At 30.8% G+C, this 25,690-nt stretch overlaps 1 protein-coding gene across 6 annotated transcripts in view; it reads right to left on the reverse strand.

Annotated features, from left to right (window-relative positions):
• Positions 1–25,690, reverse strand: part of LOC142326043 (leukocyte receptor cluster member 8 homolog) — an 85,868-nt gene that overhangs the window by 50,443 nt on the left and 9,735 nt on the right. For all 6 annotated transcript variants that reach the window (XR_012756659.1, XR_012756658.1, XM_075368137.1 and 3 more), the window contains one exon: positions 16,543–16,815. Coding sequence is in view for 4 of the 6 variants with exons in the window: in XM_075368137.1 (XP_075224252.1) it covers positions 16,543–16,815 (273 nt within the window). In the remaining 2 variants the exon portion in view is untranslated. The remainder of the gene's footprint in view (positions 1–16,542; positions 16,816–25,690) is intronic.

Consider the following 25,690-nt stretch of genomic DNA (forward strand, 5'->3'; position numbering starts at 1 on the left):
AAGTTCTAGATTCTGTTCTTTGGCTTAATCTCATGTCTCAGCTAGTAGGAAGGGCCAAGTCGTCTAAAAAAGCTGAATGGTTGATTTTGATATCTTTGTTTTTTGTTGTTAAGTCTGATTCCATTATGGATCTTATGGTTCCATTTTCTAAATATTGTTTCTAGGACGCAGTTGATAAGTACTGGGGAGATTCCACCTTGTCATATACTAGTTTTAATCTCATAAAGGTCAGATAGTTCTCCCATGAATTTAACTTTATATATGGCGAGGGTTTCTTAAATGTGTGTTTTGTTATCTATATGTATGAAAACCTTTTAGTAATACCTTTAGTATGAAAAAGAGGGCGTTTTGGTCTATTGAATTGTACACTTTTTTTTAAGAGTTCAGCTTGTGACATTGACAGAGTAGGTCGTACAATTAAAATTTTTGCTTTTATTAGTGAAGCGGCACGATCGGTTACAGGGATATATTGAGGGCTTCTGGGTCAGGATGAGTGAGTGGGCCAGGACTTCTAAGCCTAAATCTGTTGCAAAATTAGTTTCCAAAGAATTTTCGGCGGTTCCTTATGTTTCAAGCCAGGTATTGTTTGTTCATAGACAAGCCTGCTGGCATTTCATCTGTGGCCTTCAAGGGCAAGTTGATAAAGAAACTTGATCCTAGGGAGCATGGTTTAAGGATAGTCAGTATTAGAGACAACCCAAAAGGGGTAAGGATCGTGGCAAACAATACTGACACCAAACGTGAAATTCAGGAAATTGAGGAGGTCAATATCCAATTAAGGTGGTCTCAACAATGCCTCTCTAGTCTATTGTAACAATCTATGATGTGCTACGTGTCCTGGGAGAGGAGGGTTTCCTGGATGCAGCCTGGAATCAGAATATAGTTTTATCAGATTAAGATTATGATGATTACTGAGGAAAATTCAAGATAGTGCTTTGGGCTGGTAAGCAGGATATTGACGTTGTGCATTAGTTGAGTGTGATAAGAAAATTCATAAAGAGCTTGTTTGAAACCAAGGTCAAGTTTTTGTTGAACATCATACATGCAAGGTTAGGGACCAATTACAGGTGAGCTGTTGCTTCAAGTGTTTCTGGTTTTGGTATGTGGTCAAGAATTGTAAGGGAAAGAAGCTCTGTTCGTATTGTGGTATGCCAGGACACCATACCAAGGACTGTCCAATCAAGAAGGCGAGGAGTGCTCCCATATGTATGAATTATTCCTGAGTAGGGAAGCCAGTCAGCCACAACTGTAGGTTGGAGGATTGTCCCTGCATACAGGCATGTGTGGGACTTGTTGCTAAGTTAGATAGATTTATAGTTTGACATCGAAGTGGCAGCTGTTACAGTTTTCTGTTTGTTGTTTTTATTTCATGGTGGGTGTACGACTGCAGTCAGGATTTTTGTTGGTTAGTTATTTTTGTAGTCAGGTGTTGCTGTACACTGGTAGTTTGTTAAAGTATTCTGGTTGGTGATTTACTTGGTTTCGTTGGTTATATGTTAATGTTTTCATGGTTTTTACTTGGTTTCGTTGGTTATATGTTAATGTTTTCATGGTTTTTATTTGGTGTTTCATTTTTGTCAGTCCTGTATTTGTTTCTATTTCCATGTGTTTAGTTTTGATTTGTTGTGTTTTTGTTTTCTGTACTGAATGTTGGACAATTGTTAGTGTAGGTTTTCTTTGATTACCATATTTATTTGAGTAACCCCCACACTTTTTTTTCTTGACACTGGAGAAAAAATAAGATGCAGAGCTTAATTAAAAAAAATCCTAGCCTTTAGCCAGGATAATTTTGTAAAGTAAACATTTTCTTAGACGTACCTAAATTCAATCACATAAATATAGTTACATCGGACTTTCATTTATCAATACCAGATGCCGCTTAACAGAATACATCCTTAATTATTAACATCCTGTTCATATTATCGACAGGAACGAAGTTACGGTATTTTTTATAAAACTGATTCATTCTGCATAGGCTGCATCTGGTTCTAATAACACTACAGTTACAGTAGTTACCCATCATCGTCTTGTCTATTCGCCATAGTCATTGTACTGTTTGTATATGTGGACAGTTATGTGCAGTTTATCTGTTTAGTTTATCTCGTAAAGTTTAACACAATGATTTATTTTAATTACAGCATTAAAATGAGTACAAAAGGACAGCGTCTACGATATTTTACAGTAAATGAAAAACTGCGCGTTAAAGAAGAGGCTGAAAAAAAATTGGAAATCGGGCGGCAGGAAGAAAATTTGATGTAGATGAAAGCTGCATTTGAGACTGGTGTAAGAAGAAACAACTTCTGGTGAAATACACTGGTAACAAAAGGGCTTTTTGTGGCTTAAAACCAAAATACACAGACATAGAAAAAAAATTGTACGACTGTTATGGAAAAAAGGAAATGCGGTTATGCTGTCACGACAGAAATGTGTCAATCATATGCTTGTGAAATCACTAAATCATTGAATAAAGTTGATTTTAATGCAAGCCGTGGATGGATAACATGATTTTTGCACGAAATGATTTGTCAATAAGATCATTTCTCTGACCATTTCTCAACGACTTCCAGACGCTTATGAACAAAAAATATTACAATTTCACAAATACATAATAAATCTTATAAAAGATAAAGGCTATTTGCCTTCTCAAGTAGGAAATGCTGATCAACCCCTGTATATTTTGAAATGCCATTTAACAAAACTGTAAAAAAAAAAGGTGAAAAAAGTGTTACGATTCGCACTGGTGATAATGAAAAACAAAGGTGTAGTGTTAAGCTCTGCATTACTTCTGATGGATCAAAATTACCTCTGTACATTGTTTTTAAAAGAAAAACTCTTCCTACCGTACAAGTAAATGGAGTTATTATCAGAACACAGGAATCAAGTTGGATGAATGAAACCTTAATTTTAGATTGGATCAGGTGTGTATGGCAAAAGCAATCAGGAGAATTACTTAATAAAAAAAATACCGGTATCCTAGTAATGGATAGTTATCGGTTGCATACAACTGATAAAGTGAAACATTTTAAAAAAGGGTATGACAGATCAAGTAATAATTCCAGGCGGATTGACATCTCCATTGCAACCACTAAATGTCTGCATTAATAAACCGTTCAAATCTGCATTAAAACAACTATACAGTAAATGGATGGCTGATGAAAATTTCTTTCTCATGCCTACAGGAAGAATCAAACGCCCAGATTTTAACCAGATTTGTGTTTGGATAAAAGATGCTTGGGAAGGTATTTCCACGGAATTAGTAAGGAAAAGTTTTAAAAAATGCGGAATATCTAATGAACTTGATGGTAGTGAAGACGACATGGAGACTACTGGTAATTCTTCTACAGAAATTGACAGTGAGTGATAAATTAAAAATAAAATCCCATATTAAAAAGTGTATTGAAATGATCCTTTTCAACATTATACTTTCTTTTTGTTTTACTGGCCTACTGATTCTGAACTAAACTAGTACGTACAGAAATTAAATTATTAATGTTAATATTAATATTGTAATTTAGATGAACGAATAAAATGCTTTACTTTCTGAATATTTTCGTATTTACGTATTTTTTTTATCATATCTGTTGCACTTTAAAATACCAGCATTACTTGATTTTGTTTTTAGATTTTCGGTCTGGAAAATCGAGGTGCTTATTCTTGGGCGGGGGGTACTCTAATAAATATGGTAGTTATTTTGTTTTTCTGTTAATAGTTTGCTGTTTAGAATTTATTTGGTTTATTAATGTGGTTTTGTGTTTTAGGTTAGTATCTTGAGATTGTTTTGTTTAGTTTACTGTTGTTAATGTTTTATGTTTCTGATAGGTTCTTGTTTCTTTTATAATTTTCAATGTTTTGTGTTTTAGATTTCTGTGTTTGATGTTGCGGGTTGGACTCGCTCAATTTTTCATTAGGAAGGTAGTAGTAATAGTCACCTCAATCAGTATAGTCTTGTTTAAGACTAAGCGTAATGTCTGTTGGATCCATTTAGGTTTAGTACACCGATGGGAATGTTACAGGTGGCATTTGCATCAGTAGCATCTTGACTGAGGCCAAGACTGCAAAATGTCTTGAGGGTTGTTGAATACGACCTCCAGTAAAGCCTCTAACAGCTAGGTATGGAGGGGGTGGTGTGATGACTGGTGTCTTCCTCTTCGCGGTCAAGATGTACATTTTGTACAAATAAATGAAAGTGATGCTTTGCTCTCAATGTTTGGTAGTTCAAGGTTTTTTTTTATGTTTAGGATTTGTTCTAGGCAGGATCTTGCTTTCCTAAAGCTTGCTTAGTATTATGTGAGGATACTGTTGGGGTTCTGCTCTGTTTGATAAGGCTTTAGAGAATATCTTGTAAGTTAAGAGTGAAATCCCTCTGTAGTTGTTGGGGTCTGTTTTAGACCCTTTTTTGTAGTTTGGGTGAATGAGGGCTGTCTTCCATTCTGTTGGGAGTTTCTCAGTTTTCAAAATTTTTTGAAGATTTTTTCAGAGATTCCATCGCATTTTTGTTGACTTTTAGCTGTTATTTGGTTTTTGAGGTGTAATATATGATTGGAGGGTCAGAGGACTGTATTTGGTTAGCTTTCAATTGAAGATCTTGTAAAAGCTCATCATGTTATAATCTGGATTCAATTATAGTTTTTCCCCTAATATTGAATAACAGCAAAATTGAATTAGCTGTACAATTATTATTATTATGTAAAACTGCTCAACATGATATGGAAATATTATCTTTAATTAAATAGCTATGAGATATTTCTAACTGTGATTAGATATTTACTTATTAAGAATGTGTTGTATAAAAGTATATCTTAAGACAATAAAAAGTGGCTATAAAATTTTCATAGCTAACAAATATAGACTTAACTTTTTGTATTTTAAAGATTTTGATAGAATATAAACAAGTAAATATCTAAAAAAAAAAAAAGATTTTCCACTTAGGGTTAAAGCCCCCAATTTAGTATTTTATTTTACAAGTTATACTTACAAAAATGTATGGTTTTTAACTTTTCCACCTTTAATAAAATACAAAATAAGGTGAAAACTGGTTATCAGAAAACCTATTACCACAAGGAGAAAAGTAGAGCCCAGGGATAAAAAAAAGAAAAAAAGGATTTATAACAAAAATTCTATCTAACTTTTTATTATTTTTAATACATTTCTACTTGAGAAAATCCTACACACATTTTTTGATGAAGAACATCACCATATTTTTTAAAACAGTACATGCCTCACTACTATCTTAAGTTTTATAATTAAGGTTTCACACAAACCAGATTTGTTTAGGTCTAAGGATATACAAGTAAAACAAAAATTCGAAAAATCAGCAACCTCAAAACTTAATACAATACAAGACTGTAAAAGAAAATCTTTATTACTCTTAAAAAATTACTAAGCATAGATAGAGGCACTCGCTCATCCCTTTCAATGTAGACTGTAGAATTTCAAGCTAGGTAACTCCTAATGTTAACATACATAAATATTTTGTTGTAAAATATACATTATGATAATAAAATTACTAGACTGAATAAAAAAACCATTAAAAACCTCCATTGTATGCTTAACACTTTAAATCACTCATATAATGTAATAATTAACAATGTTACTGAATGTGTGAATGAAGGCTCTTTCTAAATTAACATTTTTAATCAACTTTAGATCATTTAATATGCCAGTAAATGTCCAGGTCAATGCAGAATAAACAGGCTAACTGTTATAAAACATGAGCAATCAAACATTTCAAAATGATGTTTTTTATACCCCATAAATCCACTTAAACAAGATGTATAGTGAGATGCATTAAAATTAGAGGTTATTCAAAACAATAAGTCGATTTAAAATTAATCTGTGAATATTCTAGAGAATAAATGCATGATACAGTTATCTGCAGATATAACAATAGACATTTTATCACATCAATTACTTTCAGTGACTGATGTGGTGGTTATCAAACCTAACAAGATATGACAAAGGTTCAATTAAGATAATTAAGCATATACTAAAAAATCAATTACATTCAATTAATTAAAACACCTAAAATGGCTTACAACTAAAAATCATAAAATTAAGTAAGTATCAAAATTGTGGTGAATTAGGTTTGAGCAGACTACTCTATATACTGGCATTTGCTTTCTGTTAGAAACTTTGATTTCTGTATTGTTTAAATTTTATTTTTATGTAATATTTTACATACTATGGCTATATTTTTAACATAATTCTGTAACATCTACTTATGTATGTGGTTAATGTGGTATAATGAATGAAAATTGTTAAAATATTTATGTTTTTGTCTGTAACAATCAGCAATCCTAATCCCCTAAGGGAAGACACCCTCCAACCACCCCCACATTTTAAATCTTGGCATATGACATCTCCCAGTTGGCTCGGTCCAGAATGCCACTGATGCGAATGCCAAAAGCGACATTCCCAACGGTGTAACTACGAGTATTAAAAAAAATAACAAAACACATCTCTAGTCTCAAGCAAGACTGAAAAAAAACCACAATCGTTGAAGGAACTGAATCACCTACCTACCCGAAAGGTTAGAGTTCACATGCAACACAAACGTGTAAATAAAACTAATAACAAAACAACCAAAACCAATATAACAAACATAACAAAAACACTAACCACAAATTGTAACAAAACAATGTATACAGGAAGCAAGACCAAACAGCACCCTAAATTCCCTCTGCAATCTATTCCCTAGCCAAATAGTGCAGAAATTCTGCAACCAATGATCATTTAGCCAGGTCCTTCCAGTTTCGACAATGAAAATTATTTAAACAGTAAACTTTTTAAATAACAAGGTTGACTTTTCAGTCAACCTTGTGGTCATCTGCAGACTGCTACTCTTCTAATTGAGCAGTTTTTTTTGTTAGACAGGCTTAAACTCAGAAACAGTGGCGACTCACATACAGACATTGTGAAACTGCAGCGCCCCCTATTTTCACTTTATATCATCAATAACATTTAATATAATGAGTCCTTTTTCTTTAATTTTTTCTTTATACTTGTACAATATATAATCAAGCTTAAGGTCAGCAGTCATCCCCCAGTTAATGAAAAAAGGTACAAAAATCTTTGTATGGAATTGTGTGCTTCACAGTTCCAGTGGCGTGGTGTTTGGCTGTTGTGCGCTGCACACAAGACAGCACTTCCACTGTCACTCCTGTAGTGCAGACTCTGGCATGCTGGTGGAAGGTTGTTTTTTTATTTTTTACTCCGCATGTGTATGGAATGTTCCTTGTTCATTCCCTTTTCTAGTTTAGTCTGTGGAAGGAATATGAAAATGGTTGTTTTTTCAGTAGTGATCAGAAGAAGGTGGAAAGCAAGGGCTTTTTGATTGCAAATTCTGTCCAAAAACACTCTGGAAGGGCAAAAGAAAAGGTAATCAGTAAAAACTAATTATGTAATTCTTTCTGCGTACATAGAAATTTAAATTAAGCACCATTGGACTATAGTGTTTTTAACATCTAACAATAGTAAAAAATATTACCTGTATTGACATTTTACTATTTATTTGGTGAAACCAAATACGGTTTTTAAGCATATATGCTTAAAAACATATTCAACAATCTTGAATGTGATAGAATACCATATTCTTTAAGTGTAGAATTAGATTATTATCCTGCTTCCAGCTATTCTCTAGATTCATTTTTTTTCAGTTCTTTTATTTTACAGAAAACTTTAACCATAGCCTTGAAAAAAATTTTCTGGAGCTGCACCCCCACTAATTGTAGCCACGAGCTGCCACTGCTTAGAAAGTAATGTTTAAGTGTTGGATCTGAATTGTCTGTTAATTTAACAGATTACTGTTTGTTAATGTAACTCATCGTAATTTTTTGTGTTCTCTTCCTATATTTAAAGTCTGATGACAAGTTTTGAAAACTTCTTTTCATTAAATTCAGTTTGGATCTCAAGTAAAAAGTTTAGTGTTACAACTGTTTAATAATCAAGATGAGTAGTATTCAGTTCTTTATTTCTGTTAGTAGAACTTGTCAGTATTCCGTTATTTTTTCCAACATCCACTTAAGACCAGAGAGCATTAATTATTATCTAATATTATCTTATTATTATCTTATATTACAATCTTCAAATACAACAAAAGTGAAACTGACTTATTTGTATATCAGAATAATTGTATTCTGAGAATATTTAAGTACCTTCTTGTCATCTACTCAAAGTGATATCTAATAAAATGTAATTTTTTTTTTTCGTGAAAAAGCAGGCACCAACAGCTACTATGGTGGTCATTAGCCTGGATATTCACAACACATCGCACAAAAACAACAAACAAGGTAGTTGAACTTTTCTGGTATCATTTGCAGAGAGCTTACAATTATTATTACTTTCATGACATTATTTTATTATGAAAGTACAAAATTAACTAAAGAATTTTTTATTCACTTTGTAATTATCTCTACACCTTAACATTATATAAATAATATATACTTGCAATTTGTTGATTAAGTTGAATCTTTTCTTGTATTAATGTACATAATATTTTTCCAAAATGTCTGGATTTTTATTATTTTTTTATCTCCTTTTTTAATTTCTACCATTTCCAAATTAGTTTCAATATAAAAAATATAATATTTATTATTAATGAGGTGGTCAGCAATGTTAGAGAAACCCAACTTTTTATTTTTACAGTGTCTAAAATGTTCAAGAAATCTAGCTTTAAAAGATCTTTTAGTTTTACATATACATATACATATATATATATATATATATATATATATATATATGAGGCCTGTAAATAAAGTAATGAGACTAGGTTTTTTAACAACCAAAATGGCAACAATGTAAAGTTACTAGTAAACATGTGGTTATATGATTTATATTAGGTATTAATACTTTTAGTCTACTATTGTCCTGTGAGCCGTAAACAAACTTTTAGTGAAAAAAGTTTTTGTTGTGGGTTACAAAAATGAGTGATACTAATTATGAGCAACATTGTGCAATCAAGTTTTGTTTTAAACTCTGTAAGAATGCTACTGAAACTGAATGCTTTTTCAAAACTGAAAAGAGCGTATAAAAATACGCTCTGCCAGGAGCCCAAGTTTTTAGGTGGTTTAAAGCATTTTCAGATGGCCGGGAATCAGTTTCAGACAATCTACGCTCTGGAAGACCATTAACATCAAAAAATGATGACAATGTTGAGCGAATCAGAGACTTGATTTGGTACGACCGGTGATTAACTGTCAGAATGATCGCAGAAAAATTGAATTTGAACCATACCACAGTCCATAAAATTTTGACAAATTTAGAATTTGACATGAAAAACATTTGTGCAAAATTGGTCCCAAAAAACCTCGCTGTTGAACAGAAAAACAACAGGGTGGAAGTGTGCGGCAATCTTCTAAGAAAAATTGAAATTGATCCTGATTTTCTAAAAAAATGTTGTTACTAGTGATGAATCTTGGATATTTGAAAACGACCCAGAGGCAAAACTTCAGAGCCAGGAGTGGTGGTAGTGAATCAAAAATCAAAACCATTCTAATTTGTTTCTTCGATAGTAATAGAGTTTTGCCATTTAGTCCATAAGGAGTTTTTGCCTACAGGACAGACAAAATCAATATGTTTCTTGAAAGACTGCAGAAAAGAGTTGCCTGCGTGAGACCAGCCATCAGACAATTGGATGCTGCATCATGACAATCCACCTTGTCACACTGCCTCTAAAATAACAGAGTTTTTGGCAAAGAGGAACACTCCTGTATTTCCTTAACCACCTTATTTACCTGACTTGAGTCCATTCGACATTTTCCTGTTCCCGACTTTAAAAAACATCCCAAAGGACACCATTTTAGAACAGTATAAAAAAAAAATGTAACTGACCATCTGAAGGATATTCTGGTTTCTGAGTTCTGACACTGTTTTGAAGAGTAGGATAACCGTTTGAGGCGTTGCATGGCTTTCCAAGGGAACTATTTCAAAGGTGATAGAGTCTATATATAATTAGATTGAATAATTAGATAGAACAAGTTTTTCTGAACAAGTCTAATTACTTTATTTACAGACCTCGTATGTGATCACAATCATTACATTTTATTTTATAAATTCCCATAAATTGTATAAATTATATGAATCTGTACAATTGTTTTTTTAAATATTTTATTATATGGTTATTTGTTTTATATGCAGGTTTAAATTTATTATTATCATAAGCTTTAGTTATATTTTCAACAATGCTTCAGTATATGAATATTTTAAATACAAGTTATCAATTAATTTTCAGTGTATTATTTATTGGTTGTAGATTTGTTTTATTATTAATTTTTGAAATTTGTTTTATTATATATATAATCAATTAATAAATCATATATATCCATTATGAAAAGCAATTTATTTAATATTATTTATTTCTATGTTTAATTTATTTTTATTATTTTGTATGTATATGATTGCTCTATTAAGAATGTTTGTATACATGTTAAGTTTTCCGAGACCAAGGATGATTTGATTTTTTATGAATTGCAATTTTATTGGCTGTGGGTTTCCTATATACTGAAGTATAATTTGATTATTTTTATTAATTTCAATACTAACATTAAGATAATTTACTGTTTTATTTATGTCAAAATTTTATCTATTTCAAAAGTGAATAAACAATTACAATATGAGTTGATTTAAAATTATGAGGTGTTCATCACATATAATGGGATCATAAACAATAAAAATATCAACATAATGAGTCCATAACAAGATATTATATGTGTAAGAATAATGCCATAAAGAATTTTATTTTCAAAATCTTTAAATAAATTTCAGACATGTTAGCAGAAAAAGAAAAACCCTAAGGTAAAGTATTTTCCTGTATATAATACTTGTCATTAAATTTGAAGTAGTTTTGTTAGCAATAAATTTATGGTCATGATTGTATATTGATTAATTTTTATTATGTGAATTGCTTTGTCAACAGGTATGCTAGGATACATATTACTTATAACTTACCATCCTAGTTTTTGCTACAATTGTTTAGTTTTTTCATTTACTTACAAAGTCAAATCCATTTTTTATATTATAATTTAAATTCATATTTATATCCTAAGTATTTTATCTATTATTTTTGAAATAACATACGATTGAGCATATGTAAAAATAAATCAAAGGTAACACATAGGGATATCGGTTTTATGTATTTTTGGAAGTCCTGTTAATCTTGGGACAAATGGTTCAAAAGGGTATAACCTAGTGATATCTTAAATTATTGTTATGATTAAAAATATTTTGGTATTTTGCTATTAAACTTTTAGTTATTTTTAAAGATTTATTAGTGGGGTCATTTACTTCTTTGAAATTATTTTCTGCTATATATTGTTTCATCAAATTATTATATTTTTCAATATAAATGATGACAGGTATATATTAGTTATATAAAATTTTAATATAATGCAATTATTTTCATTAAACTTAGTCTTTAAGTGGTGAATTACTTTTTTATTATTATACAGTGGTTTAAGGATAAAGTTTTTACCTTTAATACTATGAATTTTGCTACTAATGATATTACGTAATTGTTCTTTATTATTAGGATTTATTTATTAATATTTATTTCAGAATTTCAATATTTTTGATATTATTCTTGTTATTAGCAATTAGATTAAATTTGAAAGCATTAGCAACAATAAACTGTTCTATATCATCAAGGTCAACATTAGTAAAATTTATCAAATCAAAACTAGTACCAGCATATGATCCTGAATCCACCTGTACATCGACAAAATGCGATCATCATAACAATTATTCATAACAATATTCCCTTGCAACTCATCATAATCAAAATTTTTATTATTATAATTATTATTACTATTTGTTTTTATCAAATTACCAATTTTAATATTTTTGATTTATTACATTTACTTTTATGAATTTCAACATTAGTTATAATAACTTAAATACATAATTGAAAATTAAATGTTTTTTACTGAAAAAAGTGTCATTTTACTTTATTTAATTCTGTACTTGTGTGGATCAAGTTGAATTATATACAATAATTGTTAGTACAGAGGTGATGGGTCTTGAAATAATTTTAGAAAAAAAAAAATATATTAAATTATTATTAATTCATTAACATACATTAATTAATTTATATTTAATAGATCAACCCTAAGTACAGAATAACTGAAATAAGATGACCTTACCTTATTTCATTACACAAACAGAAAGACTTTCGTGAACTTGATTTGCATCATCAGCTGCATATAGACACACACACACACACAAATACACACACATACCCACACCCACCCACCTATTACATTAAAAATAAATTGTTTTTATAATTTTACAATTTCTACAAATTCAAAATTAATTCACAAATTAGAAAGTAGAATACAAAGTAGAAAATGTAAAATTATAAAAACAATTTATTTTAATGTAATTATAGAATTAAATACAAACTGAAGATGTAGGATCCTGCGAAAATTGATTCCTGGAATTAATGGAAGGTTTAATTTTTATCTATTTACTGTGTTTGGTGGTTTAAATTTCATTTATACATAAGCATCGATATACTTATTTTTTATATAAATACTTAATTTGATGTACTAGAATAGAATAATATTTCTCACATTTCCTCTTTTATTATTTATTTATTTAATTTAGTTTATTTATTTAGTTATTTCCTCTTTTTCTCACATTTGTGATTTCAGAGAGGTCTGTTTTATCAGAATGTATAAAATTATAAAACATTAGATTAATAAAAAAAATAATAATAATATTGTTTACAATCTCTTCTCAATGATACAAATAATTATGATATATTTTATTCTAACATACTCAATTTTATATGTTCTGATGCAGCAGAAATATCTTTAAAAGTGCTTAACATGAGAACGAAAAAAAGAAAAGAATAAACAAGAATATAAAAACTAATTTTTTAAATAATTATTCTGCTACAGGGATAAAATTTGACAGATTATTTATAATATCTCATCTAAACTTTGCTATACTTTAATACAACTTCAAACCTTTTTGTGGCAATATTCTTCATTCATAGTTACTTTCTAATGAAAATTTAAGTTTACAATTGGAAGCAGACATTTTATTTTAATACAAAGAAAAGAAATAAGCATTTGCAATTATTACTAAAAAGAAAAAATACTACTAATTGCATAGCTCGGTTAAGACCACTAATTTGACTTAAACACTGACGATAGATCAACAAAGTTCTAATTAGATTTCCCTGCAACTAATCTAAGAAAAATTAGACTAAATTAAAATATGTATCACCATTACATGAATAATATTTCTTTTCTCTCTCTTTTTAACAAAAATCTTCTTTATTAACAAAAACATAACTTTTTAAACCAATAATGACAATTAATGAATAATAATTTATGAAAATAATTTTCATTAAAACATATTATTAAAGCGTATGCTTTTCTTAACAAAAATATTTTTAAGTGCATTAATTACATGAACACAAGCCACTACTCACATCTGAACATTCTTCTGTATCTCCGATTCATTTTAAAGCCTACACATTAAATTCATTTTTAATTCTTCAAGTTTATAATTATGTCAGTTATGACAATTTAGTGACAAATGAATTTTAATTTAAATAAATAAAAAATAAAAAGAATGATATGTTTGAAATTAATAAAGCTGATTAATAAAATAAAGGCACTTATCAGCACTTTTTTTATAAAATAAAAAAAATAATAATAATTAATATGTAATTGAAGTTATAACCACAGTAGCTCTTTTAACTAGAAGCAGACTAAAAATAACAAAATTATTTATAAGCATTACTGATAAATCAGAACTAAATAAAGTAAATAAAGATATTAAATATAATAAAGAATTCCTTTCATTACACAATTCATTATGCACAAGATTACTTACAAATTTATCATTAAATAACCAATCATTTATCTAGACAAATTACTTCATTTTTCCTACAGTGTTATTCAGTAACCGCAATTAATCACATTACTTCAAAATAAATAAATAACTTTTGTATATAAATTTTTAAATGAGACTAGAAATTCAAATGATGTTTTATATATATATATATATACTGATAACATACTGTTAAGAGACAGGGAAATCAAATTAGTATCCCCCAATGACCAAAATAAATATACTTCTAACGTGGAAGTCTCAAACTAAAATAAAATTTACTATCTTTAAGTAGACAAAGATAAAACTCAGTTTCAAGTAACAGTATCATGTATTTCTTACATGAGTCCTATTGAAATAGTAAATTCAGAAGTTTTTTTTGGTGTTTAACTTCCATATGTGTACCATTTGTAGCTCTGTATACTCCAGATGGTAATCCAGCTCTTCTCATTTACTCGCCGCCATGTCAGGTGTAATGGATGCTACTGTTGCAATAATTCTCTCCTATAGGTGGTTGATGCCAAAGATTTTCTTTGAAAAAACAATCTTTTTCACATGCCCCCACAAAAAGATATCTACTAGGGTCATGTCTAGGTTCATTGGTGGCTATGCAATCTGCAATCTTCCAATCCACCTGTTTTGAAACTGAATGTTTAATGCAGCATGGACACTGTGGCTGTAATGCAGCAAAGCACCATTTAAGTGACAGAATTAATCCTTCTTCTTCAATATCATCAATCTGTAGAAAGATGTAAAGTTCGAGCACATCACAGAAAATATCCCTAATAATTGTGTTTTCTACAAAAATGAATGGAGTCACAATACGGTTATTCATCAGTCTGCACAAAAAACTGACTTAGTCACGCTGATGTTCGATAATTTCATGCTACGGTTCTGATCCCCAAATTCTGCAATTGTGTCGATTTACTGACCCAATAGTGTGGAATGTCGTCATTTCTGAAAATATAATTTTTTTTCTTGTAGTTCTCATTTTTATCAATGTTGTTAAGCACTAAAACTGCAAACTCCAATCTTTTCATTCTATCATTGGGTTTGATTTCAATAAAAGTTATATCTTATATGCACACAGTCTAAGCCTCTTAAGTACCACTTTGGTACTGTAGATTTAGGTAACTCTAAACTGCACCTTGCATATGACTTTTTCAGTCAACACATACAAGATGCTCAGATATGTTCCACATTCTGTTCAGATTTGGACCTGGCTGTTTCCTTAAACTGATTAAACCACTGGAATATTGTTTTATTCATAGATGCGATCACTGCCATATTAACACTGACAATTACACTGAACTGTGATAACTGATCTTGTTTCAATCAACCAAATCACACATTGAGATTTTTGCTGCGATGTCTCACGATGAAAGTGAGACTGTCAACCAGATACAGTGGTGCTAACCACAACAAATATCTGTCACCAAAAAATATTATAACAAACAAATACAAAAATGTGGATACCACTGAAGCGATTACAAATATTTATGTAATGATATACATATGATACATATGTATGATATACATGATACATATGTATGATATACATGATACATATGTATGATATACATGATACATATGTATGATATACATATGTGAGTATACACAATATACATTTCATATTTTGAAATCATATACATACAAAAAATGTGTTGTATGAAATAAATGAATGTATAAATATAAAATGCATTAATAAATACATTTTATATTTTATTTTTTCTCATATATGGTAACTACTGTACGCAACAAAGAAAGTCGAATAGGTACTTTTAATTATTGTTTTCTATCAAATCGAACAACATATTCAGATAGCGTGGGTCAAGTTACAAAAAAAAATTAAAACCGCTTCAATATTTGCTGAAATAATGCATTGTAATGATTGATAAATGCATTCCAGACGCTTCTATTACTATATATGCAACTTCACCGCCTCCACTGTACCCCTCAACTGCTCAAGTAATATGCTCATGTTTAGATGAATTTTTCACTTATTTCAAAACAACATAGTGTAAATTGACAACTTGTAGTAAATTTTACCTAGTTTCCAAGTCTTTTTTTAAAAATATCAATTGGAACATTTCAGGAGAAAATGTACACTAGAAACAAGCCAGGTACACAATAGTGCATAAAAGATTAAAAATGCAATTGTACAAAAACTATTTATCCGATAGCAAAAATTTCGCAGAGCTATTCTCCTACAGCTTCAAAAGCAATGCATTTTTGAAAAACACCTTTTTTTAAGAATTAAAAATTTTTTTTTTTTTAGTTGTTCTCTGTAAAAATTGGACCAATCACGTCGTTCAAGGGCTCATTTTAAAGGTATTTTAATTGTCTACAACTTCTCTCATCGAAGTACTATGACTGCTCCATTATTTTTCAATTTAGAAGAAAAAGCTAAAATAACATTTTTTTTGGCTTTAAACCTCGTTTAAATAACAAAAAAATTAGGAGTTGGAAATATATACATGTTGATCTACACACCATTTTTCATACTGTGGTACAATGGTTTCCAGCAACCTTTTAATTCACCTTAAAATCTCTGTATCTTGGTCTAATATTGGAGAATAATTACATCATTAGTGTGCATGAGATGAGAATATTTAATACAAAACACAAGTATGAGGGAATATCTAAAGCAATAAATAGCATATCATCTGTTATGGATCAAGCACAATTATATTAAATTTTACTTACTGTTAGGTTGATAGTATCGATTATTCATAGCAGTGCCTGGTGGTGGAGGTGTAGGAAACCGCATCATAGGTGGAGGGGGTCCAGGTGGCAAGGGAGGCATTTCTCCTGAGTCATCTCCATCATCAATGTTATCCTTATTACCTTTATCTTCATCTCTTTCTTTCTTACTATCCTTTTTGTTAAACGGTTCTTCTTTTTTGTTTCTTTGTTCAGACACAGCTTGTTCAGAATTATTAACTGCACCATTCTGTTCATTGAATGGTAACAGTGGACCTAAATACAAGATAAATAACATATTCTAACATAAATATACACATATATACATACAGAGTATTTGCATGAAGCAAAATATCTGATAAACTTTTAGAAATCATGCATGCAATTCAAAATTCAATTTTACTACAACGTAATAATATTTTTAAAAAATATACATATTAAAATCTGCAAAAAAAACTCAGTAATAAGTGAATAATATTTTTATATATACAAATAAAAGTAAGATTTAAAAAGACAAAAACAAGAATAAGGATTGTTAGTCAGGCAAAGGATCTTAATTAGCACAAAAATTTTCCCCATTAGTAATTCTATTTTTTTTTTGTGATATCAAAATAAGGCTTTAAATTAGTTTAAATTTTTAATATCTTACACGTTGAGCACCTTAATAAATCTGAGCCTTTATTTGTAGCAATTTTACATCAACGCTGGATAATTTAATTATTTACATTTTTTCTTCACTGTCAGAATCCCCCTTCCACCTCTGCGGTATCAACTTTTTCCAATGTGTTCCATTTGCATCCTATTCTGTGCCACTGATAAGTGTTAAGTCCAAATACTTAAGAATTTAACAATATTTTTTAAAGATTATCTGCTGGAGCTCTTTATAAATGTAAAATTTGTGTAGAATAGAAAAACATTTTCTTGTATATTAAAAAAGTAAGTTTGATATAATATTGATAAACATTTAAAATTAATTATGAGATAAAAGTTAATTTCTGAAACAACTAAAGAAACAATAATGTTTGCAACAGAGGAAAGTTCTTTTCATAAGTAACTGGTAAATTCAATGAAAAATTAATCTAACCAGACAATTTTTCAAAAATATCAAAATAATAAGTTTTACCCAGAAATTTTTTTTAACAAGACCTTAAAATTCTGGATTACTCTTCATCTTTATACAAAATAATTCACTTCACAATAGATTTTAAAAATAAAGAGTCCTTAAAATGCCTACAGTTAACTTGTCAATAATTTGTCTTTTTATACATTAAAGATACCAAGCAGTCTCTTAAATATTTCCCCATATGCAGTTACAATCCCAACTATAAAAGAACCAGCTGTTTTATACTGTATAACTATTTTAAAGGAATAGGGAGAAGAATATGAAAGCAGGAGACAGGCAATCCATATAGGAGCTGTCTTTGATGGTCTAGAGTATTTTACATCTAACATTTGCTAAGATCCAACATCAGTTAGCTGATGAATATTTTTTCAATATAAAAATTCATACACAAAGCTATTTGCAACAAATGATTAAACAATAGAAATAGCTAATTTAAAATGTTCAAGCTGTCATCTACTGCAAGCAGCTAATACAGATTTAGAAATGAATTGCCAATAAGCACTTGTCCATTGAAGCTTCCTTCTTCATCAGACTATTCTGTCTAATATATAAAAAAAGGTTCATGTAAATTTAGTATAGCAGTATAATGACACTAATGAAATAAAGTTATTTTTACCATTAACCTTATAACAAAGATTTCTAAATAAAATCTGGTATTGCCCACCAGATTTCAAAACAAGATGTAACAGAATGGAATTTAAAAAATGATCACACACCGATCATTTAACTTTCACACAGAGCAGTCAGTATATTAATAGGATTTGATTTATACAAATACATGTGAAGAAACTTTTATACCATTTATCATTTTTGTATATTGTAACACTGGCTACATGTTTTTAAAATTACATATTTATATTCCAGTTACACATATGAAAAATTAATATATACATAATCAAGCTTAAGAAGTCATCTATGACAAAATCTATTCTAAACAAGTATTATTTATATCTTTAATTAAAATTTTTATTTATTTAAAAGAAAACTAATTTAATTATTTGTAATGAAAAAGCTATTTACTTAATACTAAATATTTTTAATAAGCTTTATTCTTAATTTAAAAATAATTGAAATTATATAAATCATATAATAACTGAGCAATATTAAATATAAAGAAATAAAAATAAGTAGATGAGATGAATATTAGTTCTAATTTCTTCTGTTAAACTTAAAGTCTAGAAATTGTCTATATCTTGTATCGTTGGGCTAGATTTTGATCTTACACACTAGCAATCTTTTAGATGGTAAAAAAATAAAATGCAAATTGCTAGCATTTTGACTATATTACTTCACAACAAAGTAAGTTCATAAATTGCTGATAACTAGTTACTACTTATAAATATTCAAACAAATACAAATTTTAAGATAAAATTAAAAACAAGTATAAAAGGTATGGAAATCAAAAAAATTATATAAATAGTATTAATATATACTATTAGTAGTATATTGAACATATACTTCTGATTAAAACAGCTTATGAATAAATAATTATCAGATTTGTAATTAGTTTTAAGTTGGATACAGACTGTACAGATATTATATATACCTCCTGCAATATATGGTCTAGGCACTATAATTTATATGTCTTTTGTAATCTACTATCAATAAATAAATCAAATGTTTACTCATATATGTGTGTATTTATGAAGTAAATAAGTGGTAGTCAACCTATTTAGACTTACCACCCACTTTTGTGCCTCTGTTAGTAGTAAAGCTTTCTAAGTGCCCACCTGTTCCACAATAATGGTGATTTATAAAATAGGGAAGTAACTTTATAAAGTTTACCTAAAAGATTAACCTAATGAAAATGTTTTTAAATAAGCTATGAAATTTTTTTAAAAAGTCAATTAAACTAAAAAAAATGATAGTACTACAGTATCAGACAAAACCCCTGTCGCCCACTATGAAAGCTGGAATGCCCAGTAGTGGGTGGGTAGGAACCAGGTTGACTACCACTTTAGTAAATGATATAAATTGTAATTATTTTGTTCAGCAAATCAATTAATTTTCATTCATTCAACAGATTATTTTTTTCATAAAATGTGAAGTTCGGGCAGGCATGGGTAAACATTGTGAGTAGGTGCCTCCAATTAGATTAACAGTAATTAACACAGATTAAGATAAATGTATTTCTTACTTTTACTCATAAGAGAAAAGGTTCAAATAATTTTAAGTCAATGTCTCTCTAAGTTGAAAATTTGATTTATTATAAAACTCACAAGATATAGTAAGGAGATGACTTTATTAACCCTTTAATTAACCCTTGACACTGTTTAACTGTGCAGCAAATAGACCAAAAAAAGTAAGCAACATGAATTGTGGTAAACTGAAGCTACCGCCAATTTGCTATTCTGAACATTTAATAAAATTCACTGGTCTATAAAAATATTGTAGTTTTTATCTTTCTTCAGCATCTTTTACTTTGATTATAATAATAACTATAAGTTACAAAAACAGAAATCATGAAATAATAATGTGATGCAATGTTTAAAAGATCATTGTGTTAAAACATACATGTGTACCTATGCTACATATTTAACAATACAGTTATGCATCAAATTCCATGGTTAGCACCCTTGTGATAATAATGATGTTGTCATTTAAAACATACAAATTGTAAAAAACATCACATGAATCAGACATACTGCAGACTTCATTTGCTGGGGGACCCAGGATATGTATACTAACAAATAAAACAACATGCACAGTTGTGCTTACGTAAATTAACGTAAATATTCTAAGCCATAAACATATAATGATCAAAGGATAAATTATAAACAATCTAATTACGGGTATTAAATGTTATAATACATTCTTTTGTGGCTGAAGGAATTCAGCAGAGGCACAAGCTGTATCTTATCAGCATATATCCTCATAAAGTCTGATGTACATCAAGCATTATTGCTGCTAACAATTATCAAAAGTTAACACGACTCGTACTGATAAGGAAGTGTCCTTATTGTTCAAATTCTAACCTTTTTTTACAAGAGGATGAAAGATTCAACAAGAAACATTGAAATATATTTATGGCTTTTTATTACTGGGTTAAAAGTAGCAGGGTACTCTAGTTTAATAGTATTCTATACAAAATATTGTTAACACTACTATTAGCATAATAGATAGAAATGTTGCAATCAGAGAAATCATTAAAATAGTAAAAAATTACTATTCAGATTCATTCAATTTTAAATATAATAAAACTTATTTTTAGTATATTTAAAATTGAAAGAATCTGAATAATATTTGAATAATTAATCTAGAAATAATGAAGTTAATTGGAGGTAAGCGATAGATCAGAATTTTTATATAAACTTTTGAAGTGATAATAGCATAAATACATGTGACTAACATACTGAAACAAAACAAAACTACCTTTTAATGAGACCATAACATTGATCACTTCATGCTTTTTCAATATTTCAATAAACTTCACAAAACCATAATTCTAAGAACTTGACTCGGCAAGTCATAAATGCACTTCGCAAAGTTGGATTTACCAAAAAAGGCAATTGTCATTTTATGCTTTAAATGACATGACTGGAGATTTGTTCTGTAAGGTGATAAAATATTGGGTCATAAGAGACCCCAAGGACTGGCTTTTTCAATTGTTAACAGTCAAAAAGAACGGGATGACTTCTGCTGAATTACTGAAACAAGTAAAAGGCAGTTTGGGAGAGGACCTTACTGAAAATATTCTTTCTGTGAAAAAAGGCAGATCTGACACAATGGAGATTAGGGTCATTGATTCATCAAATAAATGTGAGATGCTTAGGATCAAAGGTAGGTGATGTGGTCATTGGGGAACGGTCACAAAATAGTAGATTGAAAGCATTCCATGTTAAAGATCTGGATATTGATGCTACCCCTGACTAGGTAATGGACACTATCAAGAAAGAGTATGGGACTGATATTTCCGTTCAAGTAGCATTGATGAGGCCAGTGTATGGAGAAACACAATAAGTGATTCTGCTCTTCTTGGCCTGCGATGCCAGACAATTGACAAACAAACATAGATTAAACTCAGCTGGCATTCTTGCCATACAGAAGCCAGAACAGATGATACAAAGTGTTATAGATGTTGGAGCTTGGGGCATTGGGCGAAGGATTGTCACAGACCTAATCGTTCAGAATTGTGTTTCAACTGCGGAGGTGTAGGACACAGGGCACGGGAATGCGTCAAACCCAAGAAATGCCTCCCGGAGGTCGGGAATATGTGAAGTTCTGACCATGAAGTGTCTTCACATCAACATAAATAGAATGCTGTCCAGTCATAATCTGCGATAGAACATGGAGTAAATTTTATATTAATCTCAGAACCTAATCACAGAGTGATCTCCTCTGGAAGTCGGAAGCTGGATGAGACAGATGCGGCGGTGATGAATGTTGCTAACCACTTTGCAATTCTTGATGTTAAGGCCAGAAGAGGTTTTGTAACAGTGTCCTTAATGTAATGTACCCTGGTTAGTGGATACATTTTGCCAAATTGTGGAGAAGGCAGGTTTGACAAATTTTTAGCCGATCTAGAAGATTTGATCCGTACAATGAATCTGCCGATGGTACTTACAGGCAATTTTAATGCAGAAATCCTCGAGTTAACAGGGACAAGATCAACCCAAAGAGGGTACAAGTTAGCTGCTCTCCTCAGCTCTCACGACATGATGATTCTTGACTTACTGAGAGTATGGACATTCATAGGCAAGGGAACAGGTTCAACGACTGATATTATGGCAGCCTCAGATAAATTAAGAGCCAGAGTCTAGACTGGAATATTATGGAAGAAGACTTCACAAGTGATCCTATTAGACATATCCGAATTGAGGATACGATGGAACAACCTGAGAGCCGTAAATGACCAATTGCAGTTGTTTTCAGAAGTGGAACCTTTTCCCAACGGAAGAAGTTAATCAGACCACTGTCATATGTAACACGGAAAGACTATTCATACATGAACTGTGCTGAGGGATCACTCAGATCAGCACTAAGAAATGTCTGGGGCCAGATGGCATGGTGGGCCTACTCTCAATGGTCTCATGGAAATCACCCTTGGTTGGTACTAGAAGCTCTAAACGAAGCTTTGAGTACAGGCTATTTCCCCGAAGACGTGGAAAAAAGACTAACTACTGCTCATTCCTAAATCAAAGTCGACTGACCGTGCCCTGACTTATCAGCCGATCTGTCTTCTGCCCACTTTGGGCAAACTATAGTAGAGGTTATTAGTTTAGAGAACCTAGACCAAATTAAATGAGACAGGGGGTCTTTTACCAGCCCAATATGGGTTTATAAAGGGTAGATCCACTGTGGATGGCCTTCGTAGAGTGGTGAACTGGATAGAGATAAGCAGGGTAGACATCAAGAGGACCAGAAAGATTCCCTTGATAGTCCTCCTGGATGTCTGCAATGTTTTAATAGGATCCCTTGGAAGATGGTGATGAAAGAACTGCCAGACAGAAACATCAGTTCATATCTGAGACTGAGTATAAGAGATTTCCTCTCTAATAGAGAACTACTCGTGATGACAGAGGAGATGAAGTCAGGTTCCAGATGAGGGGGTACATGCCGCAAGGATCTGTTCTTAGCCCTTTTCTTTGGAACCTTACCTTCGATGGAATTCGCTGAAGAAGTTAAATTAATTACCTATGGTGATGACCTGGCGTTGGTCTCAGGACAATCAGAAGAAGTGGAGAGCTCGGCTAATAAGAGCAACAAATCATGTGAGCAGATGGTTAAGGTCACGACTGTATCTTGAGCCCAAAAAGACCCAGGTGCTTGCAATAGTTGGGCGGCACAGAATTCAACGGATTAACATTTTGGTAGATGATCTGCAAGTAGAAATGATGCCATTTGTGAAATACTTGGATGTGTGATTTCAAGTTGGGATTATACCAAAAGCACCTTCAGGAAATTTCAGATATAAGGCAAAGAAAGTAATCAACTCCCTGGGACAGCTGATGGGTAGCATGTGGGGGACTGCAGGCGATGAAACGGAGGCTGTTGCTGTCTGTGGCAATCTCAGTGGTTCTTTATACAGCTTTCAACAGCCCGAAAAATGTGAGGAAGTTAAATGCACTCCAAGGAAGAGCCAACTTGAAAATCACTGCAGCATATCGCAGACGATCTCAACCGTGGTGGTAGGAACAGGGGTCCACCGATCCAGCTACTGATCAATCAATGAAAGCGCATTTATGAAGGAATGAACAAAGAATGAGCTGACAAACTTTTAATCTGAGAATGGCAAAACATATGGGACTCTGCACAGACAGGATCCTAGACACATTGCTTGATAACCAAACTGGGGCCATGGCTGGAGAGGTGGAATATTACATCTCTCTGATCATGGAAGATTTGCTGACTATTTAAGTAAATTTCGAAGAAGAGATTTAACCAACTGTGTGTAGTGTGGGCTTTTGGACTGTGCTTAGCATACTTTCTTTGAATGTCCAAGATGGGAGGAAACCAGGGAGAGGACACACCTGAGAGATGTCACCCCTGATACTATTGAACTGTTTACACTCTGAGGCTCAGAGGAATGGAAGGCGATTGAAAAATTGTCAAGAGAAAGAAGACTACAGGGAGGGATATAGTCAGGGTCGGCTCTCCCTCCGCTGCCGATTTGAGGCAGGCAAAATGGGGTATTAGATCAAAATATACAGACTGAGTCCCAGTCCCTGGGGGAGCCCAGGAACGACATAGTTGGGTCCGGCTAACTCTCTTCTGGTGATTAGAGGCAGGCAAATGAGGAATAGAAATAAATTAAGTAAAAGATCTACCCAGCGGACCGACCTGCTGTACCAGATATTATGCTGATAGCAGGAAAGCTCATTTGAGTTACAAGGACACTTACTGGGCTGAGTCATGCTTAACTGCAGATCCATCCAGCCCAGGCAAGTAGGGAAAAAAATCTTTCATTATAGTATTTATAAAACTTTAGAATAATTGTTTTTAACATATATCTTTCTGAAAATTCAAATAATTCATCAACATACTAACCACTGTGTCAATTAAACTAAAATAAAAACAACTTAACCAACCAAACACAGCAACAGAAAAACCTAAAAAATTAATACCAATAGTCAACTTTCACAAGATCCCATATCATCAGATCAGTCAGTACATAATCCTACAACTATATCAACAAATAACAAAAACAAGAAAGAAATAAAAACTTAATCTAGAAAAAATAAACCCTAACAACCACAAAATTTGTAACACAACTTCACTGCCATAAGTAGTAGTGTGATATTTTAAATTTACATCATTTCAGTATGATTTTTTGTTACTGAGTTTGGTTGGTTAAGTTGTTTTTTGAATATATATATAGATATATAAATAAAACTTTTTTCTGCAGAATAACTTTCTCTAAAATATCTTTTAACAGTATTTGTAGCACCTATAAAATTTAATTATAAAAAATAATAAAAAACGTTTTTTGACAACCTTACCAGCAAAAAAGATGTATTTTCAAGATCTTTCAGTTTTTTCAAACCATCAATTGATTAAAAATATTATAATAAGTCAAAAATTAAAATGAGAATACAGTCATGACTGTATGAAAATCAACAGTATACCCTTGACTGAGTATACTGTTGACATTCAAACAATCATGACTTATTAAAATTTTATTATTTTTGACTTATTAAAATTTGAGAAAATACATCTTTTTTGCTGGTAAGGTGGTTAAAACTTTTTAATTATTTTTTATTATTAAAAATTATCAGCGGAAACCATTTTAAAAAAAAAATAATTTCAAACAATTTGATATGCAGTAAAACTCAATTACAGAAAAAAGGAATGCAGTTTTTCTCATATAAGTCAGTATATTAAATTGTTAGGTATTTTCTAAAAAAATAAATGCGAGAAATATTAATATTTCTGAATCAGGTTTTTTAACTATTACAAAATATCTAACAATCTTGGAACTTTATATGCAATAAACATAAAAAGCAAAACAACTTATAAATAATATCTTATAAGAGCAGAGATGTCGACCTTCACAACAGTCTATTAGTACTGACAGATAAGAAAACAAAT

This window comes from Lycorma delicatula, chromosome 6, assembly GCF_047948215.1.
Source record: "Lycorma delicatula isolate Av1 chromosome 6, ASM4794821v1, whole genome shotgun sequence".
Lineage (NCBI taxonomy): Eukaryota > Metazoa > Arthropoda > Insecta > Hemiptera > Fulgoridae > Lycorma > Lycorma delicatula.